At 47.2% G+C, this 21,256-nt stretch overlaps 1 protein-coding gene across 1 annotated transcript in view; it reads left to right on the top strand.

The window, feature by feature from the left end:
- Positions 1–21,256, top strand: part of JAG1 (jagged canonical Notch ligand 1) — a 35,855-nt gene that overhangs the window by 2,502 nt on the left and 12,097 nt on the right. Inside the window, exons 3-9 of the mRNA XM_053926641.1 lie at positions 7,193–7,244; positions 12,390–12,644; positions 14,438–14,498; positions 18,347–18,477; positions 18,883–19,002; positions 19,441–19,554; positions 20,721–20,834. Of these exons, the coding sequence (XP_053782616.1) occupies positions 7,193–7,244; positions 12,390–12,644; positions 14,438–14,498; positions 18,347–18,477; positions 18,883–19,002; positions 19,441–19,554; positions 20,721–20,834 (847 nt within the window). The remainder of the gene's footprint in view (positions 1–7,192; positions 7,245–12,389; positions 12,645–14,437; positions 14,499–18,346; positions 18,478–18,882; positions 19,003–19,440; positions 19,555–20,720; positions 20,835–21,256) is intronic.

The following is a 21,256-nucleotide window of genomic DNA, read 5'->3' as shown; positions in this document are numbered from 1 at the left end:
CTGGGGGTGGCTCTCACGTTTACAGGAGCTGGCTTAAGAAAGTGCCCTCTGCCGTGGAGAAGATAAGACAGTTATCAGAAACATGCCCTTAAAAGGGGTTTACAAAAACCTGTGATAGTGGAGTTCTCTGAGAATGAAGGGCTGTTTCTGTTGCGGGATTTCATTTTTATAAAGCAAGTTTATCTTGTTTGTTAATCCCTTATTAGGGAGAACTTTAAATTAAAGAGGTTAGGCACATTTTTAATCTGGCTGGGTCCAAGTTTACTGTGAATACTGACTGCCCTTGAACATGTGTTTGGAGTTTCAGGAAGGGGCCTGCAGGTGGTTCCACCCTCCAAGAATCAGTCCCCAGCCCCTCGCTTTTCACAAGACCATAAAAGGAATCTTATTAGTGATGTGGAAAAGCTGCAGGCCTGGCTGAGGTTCATTTTAGAAAGTAGGGTCAGAGGATGGATGGAAACAGGGAGCCTCGCTCCCCAGGCTGGCTGGGGAAAATGACCTAGAAGGTGTGTCTGTCTCCTTTTGACACCTGGCAGAGAGTCCTGGATGGGGAAGGAGCAGAAGTAGCATGTGAAGGCAGAGAGATGATTGATTTGCTGGTGCTCTTCTGTGGTTTCAGGCCCACGGGTCACCAACCATGAAATAGACTTTCTAGAATGAAGGGCGGGGCGGGGGGGTTGCTGCTGGGGCTACACCGCGAGTGTGGTTCTTTTGAAGTTAGGCCAAATGTATGCATCACTCATAAACAAGTCTCCACCCTGCTGCCCCAAAAAAACCTGCTGTGAAATATAAGCTTTACTTCCAAAGAGAAATCGGAGTTCAGGTGTACTGTTTTAGTTTATTTTTCTGAGTGCGGTTGGAGAAACAACCACAGTCTGTAACTTTCAGGAATGATTCTAGGGTGAATGTTAACTGGAGTGAAAGCACTCAGGTAGCCAAATGAGCATGGAAGTAAATAAACCCAGCTTCATTCAGTTTGGTGATTAAATGTTAATAAGCATGTCTAACTGACTTCCTTGAATAGCTGAGGACTGAACTTAGCACAGAATTCAAGGATGTAAAGGATATATGACTTAAAAACAAATCGAACCTTGAACTTCCAGCCCTCTGACTTCCCAACTCCCTGTTATCATGGGTGTTCCCAAATTTGCTGACAGGGGAAGAGCTACGGTTTGGGGGCATGGTCAGAGGTCATTTTAGAAGGTCGTGTAATTCATGTCTTTTGTTTGGGATGGTGACCCCAATTAAACAACTGCTCGTGTCTGGAGAGGAAGAGGAGGAAGCGTTTAGGTCAGATATGAAATATAATCCACATCCCAGTGTCTGTGTGGGAAGCACTGTAGAGGTGGGACTGCTCTCCAGATACTATCAGATTATGTCCCACTCAGTGTCCACTGCCCCAGCCCCCAGTCTTTTGGTAGTTTTTATTGGTGGCTTGTAATCCTCATACCAATGCTGCCTCAAGGGGCTTGACTCAAGCAACTAGCCTGATTTATAATCCTCCAATCGGGGATCTGGTGATAACATACATGGTGAGAGATAATTGGGCTTTAAAATGAGAAATAATTTGGGAATAACCATTTATAAATGACTGAAATGGGTGAGTTGCCCCTCCCAAACTTAGTTCTAAATCTCAGTAGTACCCGCTTATTAAAAATACATTACTAGTGTAATTAGTACTACCCAGCCCCAAAAGCTTTGTAGGAACGCAAAAGCTCCGTTTGTGGTAGTGATGCACTGCTGGCTCTTGGGTGAAATACATCTAGAGCTACTTTGGGGGAGGCAATCGAGGTATCTGGTCTCTCAGCTTACATTTAAGTGCCACTGACATTGAGGAAAGGCTTGCCGAGATCAACTTAATTTTTAAGGAAAATCTAGTGAAGTGTGATTCTTATATATTAAAGAGGTGCCAGCTTAAGGCTTGAATGAGCAACTGCCAAGGATTTGGGTAAATTGAATGCCACAGGTTAATCAGAATATAATTGACAGTCCTTGCCTTTATGCCTTCTGTGTTTCTAGTTCCTAAGCCTTCACAGATGTGGTGTGGACACGCAGAGGGCAGAGGGAAGGGGTCCCATTTGAGCCGGCTGATTTCTGCAGCCAGTACATGCAGTCCATGTAGTTAGCATGCGCACAAACAGTGCACACGTGTGCGTGTGTTCAGAGTAGGGGACATTCTGCGTTTGGAGAAAATACCCTTTGCCGTAAGACACCCACCTCAGGAAAGCGATGAAATGACGTGTCTGCTTTGCAAAACTGGGCATAGGAACACAGAGCTGTGTCCACTTTGCACTGAGTGTCCGCAGCATGGCTGCTCCCCAAATGGAATCCTTATTCTATTCAAGGTACTTGGCTTCTAATAGCTTTTCTCTTCCAGGTGTAACCTTCTGTTTTCTTCCTCCTTGTTGTCTTGTTTCTTAGCAACTTAATCAAGTCAAACCTCCAGTACTTAGGAGTTTGCAACCCACTAACTCTCCACCCATAATCCTACAGGGACTTCAGACATTTTTAGAGAACTGTGAAGCTTTTGGCAAAAGGACTGTTGGGGGGGGGAGGGTAGTTAGATGGGTAAGGAGGAGACGCAGCAACCACACAGGTGTGTAGCCTCCTAGAAAACCGGCTACCAGAATACTGCCTAAAATTAATTACAACGTGAGAACACGTAATCTTTGGATGTGTATGCAATTAGCATGGTCATCCATAAAGGCAAATATTTCTGAGACTTCCCTCTTTTGGTGAACTTCAGAAGCATGTTCCCGTCCCTTCCCTACCCCCCCCCCCCCCCCCCCCCCCCCCCCCGCAGCAACCCTGAGGTTAGGTTCTGAGAAACGAAGAAAAGTGACCTTTGGCTCTAGCTTTTCTATACATTTAAAAAATTAGAAAAATAACTTAAACTGTTTTTCAACTTTAGGAGGGTGTATTAGGATGCATGAAAAGTGATGATTCTTAAGCTTTCTAGAATGCTAGCAGAGCTGAGGTAGGGTTCTGGGTTCAGAAATCTGCCACCTTTATCTTGGCTCTGTCACAACAGAGTGGCCCTGTTGTGACTTCTTGCTAGTTCCTGATCACTCGTGGACTGCCCTGTGGCCCTTGTTTTCATGTGTCAGTGACATTTGTCACTGGTGCAGTCAGTGTATGTGCAGGGAAGAAATTCCACAACATGGCTCCCAGGGGCTAAAAATGATATGTAAATAGTCAAACATTCAGAGCCTTCTACCAGATCAGCCCAGTTTTTATGCACTTTTGGTAAATAAGTAGAAAGGCTTCTTGTTCAGGCTTGCTCGGTGTGAACCAGTGGTTGTGCTTGGCCGGCTTCTCGGTATTCTATCTATTAACCTCGCCACCCTTTTGTAACTGGTGCATTTAATTATCAGTGGGATGGTTTTCAAACAGGTAAGGGTAATGGTGGGAAAGGGGTGGGGGCGTCTCATTGAGTCTCAAATGTGGATATGAGTTCAGGGGCCTGCTTGGTGGGTCTTTGAGGTGGACTTTTCATGAGAGAATCACCCTTTGTAACCAGATCAGACTCTTTTGAAATGCCAAGCCCTTGCAGGCTAAATGGCTTTTTGTGACTAAACTCTTCTTAGATTGGATGCTGTGGGGTAGTCATCCTTTCTCCTTACCTCCTCACCTGGCCAGAATCCTAGGGTACGTGAATTGTTTGTGTGAGTGTGTGTGTGCCCGCACATGGGAATCTCTGATGCCTTTATTTAGTGTTTGTGACCGAATATTTTATACTCTGGCCACCCAGACACAGACAGGACAATAGTGTGGCCAAACTGACTGAAATGAGGATTATGGAGAATAATGTGGCCTCTCTAAAAATAATGCTCATACAGGGCCAGCAACAGGAAGTGACAGTTGAGTCAGCAGAGTACATGGCCCCAGACAAACCCGGGGCGGGTGCCTCTGTACAATGGCCCCGTGGGCACATGGGGCATTCCCAGGGTGTGAGTTCCTCGGGCCTGCCTGTCGCAGTGGCCTGGGGTTTTGGACGCTGCACGCGTGCAGTTTGGATGGCGGTTTGTTTGTGTCCGTCAGCTTGGCAGGAGAGGAGGCAGCCGCTTCTTAGGGCTTGGTTTGGCTGCCACTGTTGCCAGGAAAAAAGGAAGCTCCCAGCTGCCAACACAATTACCTTTGTTTCTTACATCCCCCTTCTTAATGTGGCAATTAAGTGCTTACCACTCTGCCCAGTGCCAAGGTAACCACTGTGGAGTGGGATGGGCACAGCACACAGCCCTCCCGCAGCCTCAGTGCTGAGGGCAGGAAGGAGGTGCTTGGAGGGGACCTGGTGGCCCTGGGATGCCTTTGGGCTTGGATGCCAGGAACCTCTGAGGTAAAATTCCACGGAAGTGCTCCCCAGAGGTCATTGTGAAAGCTGACCATTCCTCCTTCCTGCTGCATGGGAATGAGAACCTGAGAACCTACCGCTATGTTGCCAGATTTCTTTGGGCCTGGAGCTGGGAAGGGATAGAAATGATTCACTCTGCAAACCCAGACTGAAGGTCCGTTAGCAACCCATTCCTCCTGAAGCTTTGCCCCCAGACCATTTTCCTGGGCAAATTTAAGGGGGGAAAAAGATAAAAGTCAAGTGACTCTTCATAAGAGTCTTAGATTTATAGTATGAAACCAAGAAAAATCCAGGTATTTTCTTTCTTTTTTTTTTTTTTTGGTGTGCACTCATAAAGTATGAACACTCACTGGTCTTCTTGGCTGGGGCTCCTTTCCAAGCCCTAGGGAGAGCTTGGTGCCTCTGCTTGGGGTCAGACTTGCAGTGGCTAATTGGGTGCGATGTGATCCTAGCAGATTGTCGATTTCGGCCTGGTGCCCTGCTTTGATGACACAAGGTGTGTGGGGTCAGGGTCTCAGAGTCAATGTATGTTCTGGGATGTACAGAGGTCAGGCGTGGGCCTGGGAAAAATTAAAGCTCCCTAGCAACTAATAATCATTGTCAAATTATCTTGATTGTTGATCTATAGTGTGGGGATGGAGTGGGTGGTAAGAGTGCCTCATAATAGGGGCCTTGCAGGGAATCCTTTTCTCTGATGGCTGGCAGGAGGGATCTTCCTTAGTCAAAGGAGGTGAATCCTACAACCATAGTCCACCTCAAAGACCCACCAAGCAGGCCCCTGAACTCATATCCATGTCTGAGACTCAATAGTCCCTTCCCTGAAACAAGGGAAAAGAAGAAGGTCCAGGGCGCTAGTTTGTTTTTTGGCAAGGCTTTGTTTGCCAACGCTGCAGTCCCCAGCCTTCACCTCACATCCACCTCGGAGAAGGCAGTTTATGGAAAATCGTGCGTGCAGCATCAGAGCTCTGCAACTCTTCCCTCCCAGTGGGACAGTGTTGGTTAGCAGCTTCTGAAGTCTTTCCAGTTCTGGCAGGGATGAGCCTGGTAGACAGCTTGGTCTTCCAAGTTCTTGTGCAAGACTGAAGGATGCCTTCTCCCTTGAGCACGAAGCAGAGTTAACACAGTCGCACCAGCTCCCAGTCCCAGGATGCCTTCCCTTTCCATGGAGTTTGTGGGTATTATGTGTTTAGCGCTGTGCGAGTCTGTCATACTCTGGGTATCAGTGCATCTAATCAGGGGATTAATTACAACAATATGTGGAAGTGAAGAACGTGGGTCTCAACGTGACCAGCAAATGAAGAGCTTAATTATACAGAATCAGCCCCACATCTGGCCTCATTTTGACTTGGCTCGGTAGAGAAATATAATGTCTTGCTATGCTCAGGGAAGAGTCCTTTAATTTGTAGGAAGTCCTAGGAAACCGAGAGGCTGTAGGTAAGGTGTAACTTTCACTTATAAAATATTAACGACGACAACAATGAGTCTGGACCTATGGCCACTAACAGGAGAGGGCTGGGCATGTGCCCTGGCTTGCCCAGTTCTGCTTGCTTTTCTGAGTATTTTCCCACAGTTATCAGTGAACGAAATGGAATCCTGCTCTGCTTTGAGTATGAAACATATTTCGGCTGAATTCCAAGGCAGAGTCTATCACAAGATATTTTTATATTTGGAGACAGCCTGCTGTGAACAGTAAGCTAGCTTGCTTTGAGTTATGAATGAAGCTGCTTTTTGCCCCCTCCGTTTTCCCCTTTACCTTGTAGGTGCCTTTTCTTGGTGAGTTGTGTTTCTGGTGACACGGCATTATTTGATCAATACACATCCCTGTTTCTGATGCATTGGCACCTGCCAGCGAGTGACAGTGCAGGGGCACATAAAGGGACACATGTGCCTTTTCTCCCCACCCCCTGCGGATATATTTCTCCAGTGCCAAGACAGCAGAGAGAAAGTTTATTTAAACCCTGGTGTTTTGTGAGACTGACCTCATCCTAAATTACAAACGAAGATTTGAGTAAAAGCGGGGGAATTTGCTAATGGCTTGGATTTTGGGGGGAGGAGGGATTCTGAGATAAGCCTGGAAGATAAAAGGTGCCTTCAGTATAATAGCTGGCACCTTGCCAATGTCCAGGGACCTTGTTTAGTTAGTGAACTCTGATTAGTCCTGAAATGTTAGACCGCATTGACAGATAAGTTCATCAATAAATATACCCTTAGATGTGTGGTTATTTCTCCCTTTCTTCCCCAGGGCCTGCCGCCCCAGGCACCCCAAGTTAGGTTGCTGGCTTTGTCTTGGGAGCCTCTGTACCTACCCCCTCTTGCTTCCTAGAGTCACCTGATACTTGTGGGAGCCGAGATGGTCTCACACAGACAGGGCTTTCAAAGGGGTTCTGAAAAGGAAAAGGGGGCCTCCCTGGGGACCGCCCCACCAGGGCCCAAAGTGTAACCTTAGCAATACCTAGCCCTCCTGGATGGGCCCCCCTCCCCCGGTACGAAGACCTGGTTTGGTTAGCTTAGAATAAATTCTTTGTGTGTTTTTCTCATGTACCAGAATAAGGGTCTGGAAAGTTTTGGAAAACTGTATGCTAAGTGCTCACCTATAGGAAGGTGGTATTTTCAATGAGGAGCTACCTGCATGATGACCACTGTGGGCACCCCGCCAGCTGAGAGGAACCAGCCTGGGTTGGGTGCTGCGGTGGGGAGGAGTTGGGTAACCTCAGTTCACTAGCAGACAGTCTTCATTTGGCTCTTATGGTTTTGTTTGGTGGGGTGTGTGGGGAGGCCAAGAAAGTAGGGCATTGAGAGCTGACCCCTATTTCTGATGATGTATCATTTATCTATTTGCAGAGGTCCTACACTTTGCTTGTGGAGGCGTGGGATTCCAGTAACGACACTGTCCGTAAGTATCACAGCAAAGGACTCCTCTCCAAGTGCATGTTTCTGGAAGCACAGTACTTGGCATACATACCTGTCAGAGCTGGACCTGTCTTCTGGGTGCCTCGGGGACCTTTTACCACCCCCAGTATTTGCCGCTGCCTCCCCAACCCCCCCGCTCTCCGGGGCAAACCTCTCAGTGGAGTCTTTTCCATAACTTCTCCTAGACTTGCTTAGAATATTAAGTGGCCAGGACAGATTCCCAGTTAACTCAGTCCCTGAATATGGGACATAGATTATCTTTGGAGTAAAGATCTTAATGGTTTTACAACTTTAAAACCTTGTAGACTGCTAAAGGATCAAAGTAGTGACTTTTTAGAAGTCCATTTAAACTTTAAGTGAGCGTTTAATCTCTCATCTGAAAGATAAAGCTGGCAAAGGTGGCGCTGGGCTCTAAAGACCGACCTTGAATTTCACTCGGTGGGCAGGTGAGCTTCCAGCCGGTCAGGGTTTCCCACACTGCACAGACCTTTCATTGAAGCGGAATTCCAGAGCCTCCCAGCCATTACGCCTGCCTTGTCCCTTTCTGAAAGATGACTCTGTTTTTAGTGCAGGTTGCTTTACAAAGTAGCTGAGGTTGGGTTTTGGTGGGGAAGCTGTGGAGATTGTCTGTGGAAATGGCAGTAGTCTGGTTTATACGGTAATCTTTGCTCTTTATGGTAACTAACTTTAAAAAGTCTGTTCCTCCTCACTCGCCTAAACTGTGAGTTCCCTTTTTGTCAGCAGGAGCTGGGTGGTTGTCATTGGAAAACTTGATTCACGCTGAAATCTGAGTCTGCTCAGGAGGAAGGGTTGGTCCAACTTTTTGTCTTTGCCCTCCATTCTCTGACTGTCTCATCCCTTTTGTTTCTCTGCCTCCCTGACCTTTTCTTTGTGGTATTACTGCTAATGACATTTCCCCCTTTGCTCACCTTCCCTTTTTTCTTTGTTTTTGTTTTGTTTTTTATTGGCCCAGTACGGGCTTGGTATATGCCAGGTGGGCTGCTTCTGGGCTGTCTGAGGGGCACCCCTGTCCCACTGCGGTGTGGCAGAAAGGAGGGGTGTGGGACCAGCCTTGGTTGTGGCTGATGCCAGTCAGGGTCATGGACATGTGTTTGCTCCCTCCCTGCCTCGTTACAGACGTTGGGATTGTGTGAGTGTTATGTCACTGTGACCTGCTAACAATGGTAACTGAGCATTGAGGTGATGTCGGGGGGAGAGAAATAGGTTCTTCAGAAGCTCTGGAGAACTCCATTTTAGATGTCGGAACAATCCGGTGGAGGGAACATCCTTGATGTGGATCCCAGCGAATTGTAAGGACTGGATCAGGACAACTGTTAGGGCCTGCAGGGGACTCCTGGATCTCCCGTTGCCCCGCAGGTCCGGCAGCCGTTTCCTGGGCAGCTGGAGCGTGTGTAAAACTGCTGTTGTATGCATTTTGGGGTAGCCCCATTTTGGAGCTCTGGGGAATAGCTCATCTGTTGCTGGGGGTAGAACCAGCTCTCTGGAAGGGCACAAGGAGGACTTGGGGTTGGGGGTAGGGCTTTGTGACCTCTACTCTTGAAGAGAGGGGGGGTACCACACAGTTATAGAAGGTCTGCAGGTCATTGAAGTTCACTTGTGAACCCCAACGAGGAAGGTGAGGGTTTGCTGGGAGTGCCTTATCTACTTGTTTATTCAGCCTCCTTTGGCATTTCCAAGTTATTGAATTCACATTCAAAACCAAATTTGACATCTTCTCTCTCCAAAAGCAGGTCCTGCCTAGGACCCTTTATGGATGACTGGTATCAGCATTTGAACACGAGCACTGAAAGACACAAATCTGGAGGGCATCCTATGTACCTCTCTCTCTCCCTCAACATCCTTATTTCATCCATCTCCAAGTTCTGGAAACCTCCTCTCCAAGGCGGCACTAGAATCCTGCTGCCTTTCACCATCCCCTGCACTGGTCCAAGTCGCCCTCTGCTCACACCTGAACTCTCACAGTAGTGGCTGAATTAGTCCAAATCTACGCTGGTCTGCCTCCAGTGCCTTCTCCATTCTCCTGCCGTCCTGGTCTTTGTGGAGCATGGTGTTTTATTACCTTTACTAAGAGCTGCAGAGCCCAGCCTTGTCTCCCTGCCAGCTCCATCTTTACATACCATGTTGTCATCCATTGTATTTATATTCTAGTCACACCCCACCAGTCACTTTTCTGTCCTCATTCTCATGCCTGCTGTCTCTGCACATGCCCTTTGCTCTGCCCGGAATGTTTTACTCTTCGTTCTTTCCACCCTCTGTTCCTCCCAAGGGACTGTCCTCCACGAAGGCAGACACTGAGGGATTTATAGCAACCTAAACAGAGCTGGCAGCTCTTCTGGGCCCAAACAAGTTGCAGGCATCCTAGCTTCAGACCAGAGGGAGAATGCTGAGTTTTGGAACAGAGGATCCCTTCTCACAGCAGCTCTGCAGTGAACCCTCAAGAGTAGGGCCTGGCCCATACGAAACCCAAGTGCTGTTCATGTGTTGGAAAGTATTGCTGGCCTCCAGACATCAGCCCTCCGAAGTCATTTCTATTACATTTTAGGACTGCAGTGTAGAAGGGCACAAATTTATCTTTCTGCCCAGGAGCAAAAGGCTCCAGTTTCTTGTCCTGTTCCATAGGTAGGTAAATGAGAACAGGCGTTCTCAAGACCAGGTTTTCCTGCCCTGTCTAGGTCTGTGGGTTGGCGAGGTCCTGGGGCTATGCTCAGACTCGCCTCTTCTTACCTCCTCCTTGGCTTGTTGTGGGTGCTTCATGCTCCACCTTCATGCAGTTGAAGATGGCAGGAAGCCTTGGTTAATAACCCTGTTTCAGTCATGAAGTTTGACTATCAAGTGAACTACCCCAGATACATTTATAGTGCCCGGAGCTGATAGGAAGTGTGATTCGGGCGGTTTAGAAGAAGCAGACAGCAATCTTGCTTTCTGTAAACCAGAAGCCAGAAAGCATGTCACGTACACTGTGCCTCTCAGCTGCTAGGAAACATGTGTCACACAGGTGTGAAGTGAGTTATACAGATCTCCTAGACCCATCGAGGAGTCTGAAATAATTGCTTCACAGCATTTCTTCCTGGAAATTAGTGGAAAGCATACTAACCCATTGAAAATGACTAAGCTGTTGAAAATGGCATGTCAGCCTGTGCCTGTCTGAATTGGTTATTGTTAATACCTGCCTGAGAGAAGCTGGAGCCTTTGAGCCATGGTGAGTGTGTTTAAGTAATTCATTTATTAGTAGCTCATAATCACATGGTAATAGCTCACTACACTTTTTAATTGAACCAGCAGAGCAAACACACAGTTAGTGGAGGGACATTTTTGTCATTCTTTGGCCGGTGTTTATTTGTAAAACTTAAGTTGGTAAAGTGTTTTCAGCAAGTGGTGTTCTGCGTGCTGGGGTGTAAGTCTGCCGGTATGCGGGCTTGTTCAAGGCTTGTCTTGCCCACACGACAGTTAAAGAAACCCAGAGGGTGAACACTGGGGCGATGTTGGAAGTGGAGTGTGGATGGAGCCACTCAGGCATTCCTCCTCCTCTGGTCATCTGTAGGGTTTGCATAGGCTTGTAAGTGAGCACAGGCCCTGGGCCTGGAAAAACAGGGGTGTGGGTGGGTAAGAATCACAAAGACATTGCAAGTAGGCCCTAACACAGTCTCTCCAAGGTGGCCTTGAATTTGACAAGGCGGTGAAGGGTTGGGGCTGGCAGGTTTAAGAAAACAAACAAGACCAGGCTGGGGTGCTGACTTAGTGCCTTGTTGCCTTTTCACATCCCTCCCCTGGACTCCTGGCACCTGGTGTTTGGAGCTGCTTTAGTACCTGTCTGATTCTAGATTATAAGTGGCCTCAGGGCAGGGAACCACTTCCATTCCTCCAGAGAGCTGCTTGGGCTTTGGGATGTTTTTCCTCACTAGGCACTGTTTAAGGATTGTGACTTTTCTCAAACTGCACCCCCCCAATCTATCTAAAAACTGGGGTGAGTTCCTTTTTTTAATCTGTTCTCTGGGCAAAAGGTAAAAGGTGAAGTACATCAAGTTTTTAGTCCTGCTATTTAAATGTCAGCTTAAGGTGGTAAAGTCCTGGCTGGTGTGGCTCAGTGGATTGAGCGCCAATCTGCAAACCAAAAGATCGCTGGTTCGATTCCCAGTCAGGGCACATACCTGGGTTGCAGGCCAGGTCCCCAGTTGGGAGCATGCCAGAGGCAACCAATTGGTGTTTTTCCTTCTTCCTCTCTCTGAAAATAAAATCTTAATAAAATAATGTAAAAATCAGCGATATTTTAAAACAGGTGTTAAAGTTTATAATTTTTAGAAAACATAACTTTACTTCTTGACTCCAGTGAAGAGTTGGGAAGTAGATTGTTTCTAAAGCAAGGCACAAAACTCTTAAAACCAGAGGAGAGATTGCTAACCTTGACCTGGAATAATGGAATTTCTATAGGAACAGCATTCCATGATGGGCTACTGCCTATGATGTATAAAGAGCCTTTGCAAATCACTGTGCCCAACAGTGCCGCAGAAAACTTGATAAAGAAGAGAAACAGGTGACAGTTAACAGGAATAGATAAATAGCTTTGTAAGCACGTGGAAGGGTGTTCACTGTCACTTAGATGCTAATTACAAGAGAGAGAGTTCTTCACCTAAGAGGCAAAGATCAGAAAGTGTGATAACACCAGGTTGGGAAACAGTTTCCTGTGCTGGTGGGCGGTCGAATTGACAGGATTCATTCTTGGTAATTCGGGGTTGTCTGGGGTTGTGCGTGACTTCTGAGTCAAGCACTTTCATTTCTCGGATATTTCTTACTGATCGAACCACACAGACGGGCATATATTCAAGAATGTTCGTGTGGCTTTGCTTAATAGCTAAAGGCCAAAACAACCTCATTGCCTGTATGTCAGGACTGGGTATATTATTTCATTGTCTTTCCAGACAGTGAAATACTATACACCCATTAAGAGGGTACATGGTAATGGTGGGGATCAGGATTTTCATTTTCTGCCCTTTTTGTACTGTCTGGATTTTGTACCCTGTGCATCTATTATAAAAAGTAGCCAAAAATGGTCAGGGAAGAAGCCTCTGATGTGAATGTTAATTTAATTGATCTTGTTCTTTGTCTCTAGAACCTGACAGCATTATTGAAAAAGCTTCTCACTCGGGTATGATAAACCCCAGCCGGCAGTGGCAGACCCTAAAGCAGAACACAGGGGTTGCCCACTTTGAGTACCAGATCCGTGTGACCTGTGATGACTATTACTATGGCTTCGGCTGCAATAAGTTCTGCCGACCCAGAGATGACTTCTTTGGACATTATGCCTGTGACCAGAATGGCAACAAAACTTGCATGGAAGGCTGGATGGGCCCCGAGTGTAACAAAGGTGTGTGGGTGTATGCCGGATGGGTTAACTAGCTCTGATGGTTGAGTTTGGTGTCCAGTTCTCACCTGCCCCACCCCCCTTGCCTTCAGGTGGCTATCTTAGGTGGGGTGAGATTGTGGCTTTTTTCTGTGCCCTAGCCTCCAGCTGCTCTTAGGGTTGGCTGCTAACAGCTCACAGCTGCTCCTTTTCTAGAGCATTATTGGCCAAACAGGAGCTACTCCATGCCCTGTCCCTCCAGCTCGGTCTGAATCACTGCCGTGGGGGTGCAAAGGCCAGGCCCCTTTGCTTTAAATCTGTTACAGTTCTTGCTCTAGAGCTTTCCCTGGGATCAGGCGGAAGCCAGACTCCAGCTGAGGCCATGCCCTTGCTCAGCTCCTACCACCACCATCCCATCTGCTGCCCTCTCCCTCTTCCTCCTGTACTGAGTCCCCTTCTCAAGCTCTGCTTCTAAGGACTGACCTGAACAGACACCAGGTGAACAGATGACCCTGTAGGAAATGACAGCCCTGGGGCTTGGGGTGGCCTTAAGGCAGACTTTCACTGGGCAGTCTGTGGGGCTGTGGCATTGAGGGGGCGGGGGTGGTGGTGGGCTGCAGCCTTTGTGCTTGTGTAGAGTTGAACCCTTCCTTGGCAATATTGGGGTTTGGTTCCAGACCACCACAATACATCGAGTATTGCAATAATTCCAGTCTTAATCTTTTTGCTGATGAAGGATCTTGCCATCAATTTGTGGAAAAAAAAAAAAAAGTAAAAACACCCACACTTGTGAAGCACAATAAAGAGAAGTGCATGAAACGAGGTATGCCAGTATAAGCTTTTGGGTGTGCTGCCTACTGCCAGCCCCTTCTCTCCTAGAATTCAGTGAACTATCACATTCGCAGATATCCACAATTATCTGTGGTCTTTATACCTTTACAAAATTTCAAGGCATAGCAAATTGATGGGTAATTCTAGTTAACGATAATAGGCCCTCATGGATATTAATGTACTCTGCTTGTTTCACATAATTTGATAAATTCTTTTAAGAAACTCACATTAAAAATGAACATCAGAACTGTGGTGGGGGGCAGTCAGAGTAATTTGCAGGTGTCCTAGGCTAGTACTGTTTTCTTAAATAATGAGATAAGAGTTTTAAAAGGATGGCATTTCTGGGATCCAAATGAAAGACGGAATTGATTAAATATATTTTAAGTAGTTGGCATTTTAAAAACTCTTTAACAGTTTTAGCTGGTATTTTTTATGTGTGTTCAAATTATTTTTTAAAATAAAGGAGGCAGGATTGCTTTGTGAGAATACTTTGGGGTAGCTGCTGAATTAGCCTAATGAAGGCAGCCTGGTCCTCTTTGTTAGTCCCAGGGGATTTTTGAGACACCAGGCATTTGGGGGAGCATCAAGGAGGCTGGGGCTCATCTGAACTCTGCCCTGATGGGACAGAGTGGGTGAGATAAAGAAGGATTACGCCTCCTTTTTTCCTTTGGTCGAGGGTGGGAATTAACGAGGAAGCAGGGTAGCTATTGTGTAGAGAGACTGGATGAAGATCCCCTTCCCCCATCAACTTCCCTGCATTTTTGTCCCCAAACAGTATCATGTTTTGAGGATCTTCTAGCGTGGCCTTGAAGTTTAAAGCTGGGTTTGTTATTTGGGCACCTCCCATCTTCCTCGCCTTACAATGGACTTGATATGAGATCTCTTAAAATCGTGGATTTTGTGGGCTTAATGTAGTAGGCCGTTCTCACGTGGGGGCCGGCCAGAACGGGCAGTGTACTGATGTACTCCTTCTGTGTTTTTTACAGCTATTTGCCGACAGGGCTGTAGTCCCAAGCATGGGTCTTGCAAATTCCCAGGTGACTGCAGGTAAATGACTAAACTGGTTTTTTGTTGTTATTTTAAATAATAATATATATATATTTTTTAATGTAAGAAAGGGGACTGACTTTATTGTTGTGAATACGTTTCTTTGGAGGACAAGAAAGCTTAAAATTCAATTAGGCACATCTGAAGCTTATTAAATTATACCAGCTGTCCAGTGGAATGCGCACACTTCTCTCATAGAAAAAAAGGAAGCTCTTGTGGGCACAGTCAGTGACTTCATATACTAACTCTTCTGTAAATTGATAACACGTTTTTTTGTAATCTTCCCCTTAATGTGCTAATGGACTGGATGGAGGGATGTGGGTATGTTTCTTTGCGTCTGTGTCCGCCCCCGCCCGGGTTTTCTGTCTCCCAACCCTCCCCCACTTTTCCCATCAATGGGGGAACGCGGAGCATTCTTCAGAATGGGATTAGTACAATCTCCTGGCCCCTTTGCAGGCGGGAGACAGGCCGGTGCTGAGAGGTTAATGGCTGCACTGGAATCTTGTCAGTTGAGCCTGATGAATGTAGACTTTGCTGCTGGCCTTTGAAGTCTGTTCTTTTATGGTCCCAGACAATGCAGAAGCCAAACTGAGACCTACCCGACTGCTTCATGATTACAGTTTTGGGAACTTTTTGAAATGTACATTATACTGATTTGGGAAAGACTTGCTTTAGCAAATATTGTTGCTGTTGTGGCATTTTGACACAATCTCACAATTTGCCTTCTTCCGTATTTTAAGGATTAGCAGATTTAAAGTGACATTAACTGGGTCCTTTGGGCCTGTTACTTTGCCCTCAGAGCTACCCTGGTTTGAGCCAAGGAAAGCTTACAACACATATAATAACCAGTGTATCTCAAACCGGTGTTACTTGTGGCTCTTGTCACAGTGCAGATCCTGAGTCCATAGGTCTGGGGTGGGCCCAAGTCACTGAATTTCCAACAAGCTCCTTGAGCGATGCTACTGTTGCTGGTGAGACCATACCTTGGGCATCACTGTTCCCCAAACTGCAGTAGTCCTGAATGTAATTCCCCAGATTAACCAGGAAACTGTCAAGACACAGATTCTTGGGCACCACCCCCACAAAGCCATGAATCTCAGACTCTGGGTTTGGCCCAGGAATCTGCATCTTGAGGAGCCAGCCACATGATGTGACTGCTCAGTAGATTTTGAGGACTGCTGCTTGCTTGACAGTTATCTGTGGCCTTTGCGACCCCACCGCTGCATCTGTTCCCTGTTCACGCAGCAGGGAGCACCGGGCTTAGAGCCTGGAAGCTGAAGTGGGAACAAAGGCAGCTGGAAGTAAAAGAAAAACAGGCTGACCTGAAAACTGTCTCTTCCTACAGTTCAGAAAGATAAGGTTATCTTCTGGAAGGCGGAGGGGGTTTGCATACTAACCCCAGTGGTGACGGCTGACTGCAGCACTTAACAGCATTGCTGTCGAATGTGGAGCTGGCGTGTCCACCTCCTTTAACCCTTCGTAATTAGGGGTGTGTGTTTTGGAGAAAGTCAGATCAGCCACGCTGTTAGCGATTCTGGTCCTGCTCTGCGCTCAGATGGGCATCTGGGAGGCCAGCCGCGATTTCTGCTACCGTCATCAGAATAAACACTGCTGCTCAGGGGAGGGCCCTCCCAGCCAGAACAACAGGCTTTGTTTCCAGAATTTAGCCTTTTCTCTTTCGAAGTCTCACCTCCCACTCCCTGCCCAGACACGCACCAGTGCCCTTATTTACTTAAGGTGCAACTTTCCCACACGTAATTTGCATAGTCTCGCAACCCATCTAGCTGCCTTGAAAGAAAATCAAAACAGAACCTTCTAGCTGAGGAAGTTCAGGTTGTGTCCTGCACCAGAAATAGTTGAATGGCAAGTTACCTGTAAGTTGTCTTCTGGATTATGTATTAGAGAGGTGGTTTTTTTTTCCTTCCACGTGAGAAAACTGGACTGGTTTTGTGGTTCCCAAGTAGACTTAAGAGTCCTTCTCCGGGGCCCACAGGCTTGCTTCATTGCAAGCCTGCCAATAATATCAAACTTAATTACGAATCATCATATGCGGAAAGTCACTTCAATTTCTCACGAGAACCTTAATCATATAGTATTAAACTGGATGACTTTCTGATGCCGCTTTTAGGGTCAGTATTTTTATTTGTTTTCTTTTGAAGTCATCCGTGGACTCTTGTGGTTCCTTTTTTATGCTTTGGGGATCCAGCTCTCATTAATTAGGAGCTAAGGTTGGGTCCTCAGCTGCCTCCTCTTGCTTTTATTAGACAAATGGAAGAGGTGTAGCAATGCTTAATTTGGAAGGGAATAAAAGAAGATGATAAGAATATTGCTATTTCCAAATCAGTTCCCTCTTAGTGTCTTTCAGGTAAAAATACCAATTTTTAATAGAGCGGGTCCTCCCACCTCCCACTGACTTGAGTATTCAGTCTTTAAAAATTTCTACCAGATGACTTATTTCACTGCACTTCTTTAAAGAGTCACTTGTTATTTAGACTGATGTTTCATTTTACAAAAACCAGAATACTCTGTCAGATTAATTTTAAACCACACAGTCTGGTGGTTCTTTGTATTGGGGTGTGTATGGCTCATTGGCAAAGTTAGGAAGCAGTTAGTCAGTCTTCTCAGGGGTTAAGTTGATTCTCGGCGTGGGTGATTAGCTATTAGCTGGATCCCTATAATTTTCCCATGACAAGGATTTGCTAGTCTGCCTCCAGCTCTCTGGAAACCAAAAGCCTTTCCTTCTGGGGGGTGCTTGTTTTCCAGTTACATCTGAGCAGCTCGTGGGTGGGGGAGCTGGTTCTGACCAAGGCTTTTCCTAGGTCCCATTATGGAAATATTTGCCTTTCCCTGCTCCTCACTCACCCCACCTTCATTCCACCATCAGGCCTTCCCCCAGCCCCCCTCCTGTTTGAAAGCTTGATTTTTGAGAAGGCAGTTAGAGTTTCAGAGGGCTTGAAACTTGAGGGGTGAGTAGTTGAGACCCTGCCCTCTCTCCCACCCCAGGTGAAGGTTTGTTTGTGTTTTTGTTTGGGGATCAAAGGCATCATTTGGCCTCGAAAGAGTCCGATTAATGAGGCGCTTATAAAGGTAACTCAACTCCCTTCCCCAGTACTAGATAAACTGAGTTGACCTTTTTCTTTTTTCTTTTCTTTTTTTTTTGGCAAAGTGAGAAATAACTATAAAATAAATTAGCGTAAGCAGCCACAGTTGTGGGATATAAATTACTATGGAATTGGTTCTGAGAGCTCTTGCTTCCCTTACCCTCCCTGCAGAAATGAGTTCAGGGATCCTACCCTTGCCTTTGCCAAAAGACATGCCCCTTTCCTTTCTCGTTTGATTTCATAAAGCCTCATCGTGAGGCCGTTTCCTGCTCCACTTGGTGTCCTGTTGCATTTTTGTGCGTGACTTGCTGTTTGGACAAAGGGCTGAGCCAAGCTGCTGTGTAAAAGTTGCCCAGAGTGCGGCGTTTGCGGAGACTTTCACATGGCTATTGTTGTCACCCGAGAGTCCTTCCTTCCCCTCTATGGTCTGCCCTGGGATTGATTTATTCCACCCTCGGCTCATTCCTGTGAGCCTGAGAAGAGTGGCTTTGTGAAGGGCAGTCCCACACTGGCCTCTCTCCCCAAACAGCCCTCCTTTTGTCTGGAGTCCCCTAGGAGGGGACCTTGGCCCAACTATGAAAATGTTTGTTTAGAGGGAGCCCCAGACAAACCTTGAGAGTCTACCATCCTGTCACCAGAAACAAAACAAAACAGAAAAACCCAGCACTTCGCAGCCTTATCTTTTAATGGCACAGATTTCCCTGAGTGTTCCATAGACTAAAGGAGGGTCTGCTCTCTGTTCCCCAGGTGCCAGTATGGCTGGCAGGGCCTGTACTGTGACAAATGTATCCCACACCCGGGGTGCGTCCACGGCACCTGTAATGAGCCCTGGCAGTGCCTCTGTGAGACCAACTGGGGCGGTCAGCTCTGCGACAAAGGTACGCCGCTCAGGGACGGGACCGGCAGGGTGGGGTGTGCAGGAGGGAGCATGAGGTCTTGGTGAAACGGTGGTGATTTGGTTTTATTCTTTGTTTATATTTGCAGGGGCTTTTTATTATGGCTCATGAATCTGTTTAAAATTTGCCTTTAATGCTCTGTTTTGGGTTTTTTCTCCTTTTTTAAAATTAACGTATAATTGACATACAGTAGTAGTTAGGTGTTCAACAATAAGTCTGGTTTCCACCTGTCACCTTACAATGTTAATACAATGTTACTGACTCTGTTCCTCATGCTGTGCGTTACGTCCCATGACTTATTTATAACTTCCGGTTTTTAAAAGAGGAATGGGGCTAACAGCCTTTTACATCTTTGAGCCAACGACTTCTCTGGGGTCTCCTTGGCAGATCTCAATTACTGCGGGACTCACCAGCCGTGTCTCAATCGGGGAACTTGTAGCAACACAGGTCCTGACAAATACCAGTGTTCCTGCCCTGAGGGCTATTCAGGACCCAACTGTGAGATTGGTAAGTGGTCCAGTCGGAATGAAATCCCCTTGTTTAATTTTTTCGTATACTCGGCTTTAAAAATATACTTAAAGGACTCATAAAAAGATGAACAGATCCTCCAAAGTTAAGACTTGCTATCTCAGCAGTTCTTTGGGTCTTTGAAACTGCCTTCAAGTCTCTCACATGTTTTGGGTGATGCTGACGAGTGTGTGCGTAGGAGGCACTCTGTGATGCCATGACCCCAGCTCTGAGATGCCTTGGAATGTGGCTGGAGACAGCTCAGCGAGGGAGATGACTTCCTTTCTTTCCTAGACACAGCAGGGTTCTATCACAGGCTTGCTTTTATTTTTTGAAACAACCTTGAGCTGGTGGCCCAGGTGGGGGACCGGGGTATGAAGAGAGGTGTGGGTAGCCGAAAGCCACATCCCTTGCTGACTGCCATCCTGGTTTTTGCAGCGGAGCACGCCTGTCTCTCTGATCCCTGCCACAACAGAGGCAGTTGCAGGGAGACCTCACTGGGGTTTGAGTGTGAGTGTTCTCCAGGCTGGACCGGCCCCACATGCTCCACAAGTAAGTCCGGGTTTTGGCTTGTGTCCTTTCTTGAGGGTCATTGTGTTGAGGGGGTTGGGGCAGATACCTGGGCTCACGGCCCAGTGAGAGGTCTCCGTGAGGGTCTGTCCTGCAGGGAGGGGATGGATGCAATCGGTAGTCTGGTGGGGAGTCGGGCTTGAGCTTTCCAGCCTTTGCACTTGGAAGTGCCCCAACCTCCCTACTAAGTGAGCACATGTGTCTGCCACTGGAAGAAACTCGCTCATGGCATAGCTCCTAGCTTTGCATGTACTCCCCGGAGCTCTGCCTCCTCCAAATCGAATCACGGAGTCTCCCCCCACAGGGGAGGTTGTCAATACTGAATTTTGTCACGGGGGGAGGGGGGGGTGGCAAGTGGCCTGAAAGAGGGACACCATGCCTGCCAGCTTTGGCTGCACGTCAGAACCACTGGGTGCTCGACAGTGCAGTTCTCTGTGCCCTGCAGTTTCCCTTTGGAACGGGGGAGTCCATATCCTTTAACAGGTTTGTGGGTTTCTGAGGTGCCGCCCGGCCTGAGAACCACTGTCATCAGCACCCCGAGCGCAGCGCGCAGCAGGGTTCAGGATGCGGGTTCTGGGGTCCGAGGGCCTGGGCTGGCTCCACGGCCTGCACGTAACAGCTTGTAGAAGTCTAGCCACATAACCACTCCGTGCCCTGTTTAAACAGCTTGTGAAGAAGACTCAGTGAATTTGCAGAGAGAGCCTGGCACCTCATAAGTGGGCAGTGGATGAATGCTTAAGAGACCTCTATAGTCCAGGGCAGAAGTGGGGAGTCCCTTCCTCCAGGTGTGCTATTTTGGGACAGCTCTGAACAAGTACAAAGAATAAGGTTTTCCACCAGTAAAGAAGTTATTTTTCCTTAACTCTTAGCTACCTCTGAGCCACGATGAAACTTTTCTTTAAAAATAACCAAAGGTTTGATCCTCTGGGGATCCAGCTGGCCCTCTCCCTGCCTGCTTAGGTTGGGGATTAAGTGATCTGGGGCAATGGGGGATTTAAGGCTAAAATCAGGCCTGCCTGTCATCACAGCAGTCACTTAGAGCAGGTGTCGGGCTCTTCAGTGAGGGCCCCTCATGTGGTGTTACATTATCTTAATTGTCAAACGGATTGAGATTAAACTGCCAGCCCTCTCCAATTTTTGTCAAACAGACATTGACGACTGTTCTCCAAATAACTGTTCCCATGGGGGCACCTGCCTGGACTTGGTTAATGGATTTAAGTGTGTGTGCCCGCCCCAGTGGACTGGCAAAACGTGCCAGTTAGGTAAGAAAGTTCCTGCACCAAGGGTGGCTTTGATAATCACAGCTGTTAAGGAAGGTGAGCATGTGGCCAGCGCTGTGAGCTTGCACACAACATGCTAAGAAGTAATTTATTATCTAGAGTCCAGCCAGAGGGCCTGGGAGCAATCACTTGAATGCAAATGGACGAGCTCTTTTAGGCCCTGTGGGAAAGCTGTGGGACTCCTCGAACCATGTCAATCGCCTGTCCGAGGAGTGTTCAGCTGGGTTCCAAAAGGGGATGATCTCATGAGGAATGAGCTGTCTGCATTCTTTTTGCCACACTTAAATCCCAGCAACTAGGTTGTGCCAGGTTTTGCACAGAAATGCCTGGTGGCTTTCTGCACTTCTGTTGGGGCCCGTTGTTCACCAGCAGCCAGAAAGTTATCAATCAGCATTCCTTATTGG

The sequence above is a fragment of the Desmodus rotundus genome, chromosome 6, assembly GCF_022682495.2.
Source record: "Desmodus rotundus isolate HL8 chromosome 6, HLdesRot8A.1, whole genome shotgun sequence".
NCBI classification, from domain to species: domain Eukaryota; kingdom Metazoa; phylum Chordata; class Mammalia; order Chiroptera; family Phyllostomidae; genus Desmodus; species Desmodus rotundus.
The sequence above is the reverse complement of the archived record's forward strand: the minus strand, read 5'-3'. Positions and strand labels throughout refer to the sequence as shown.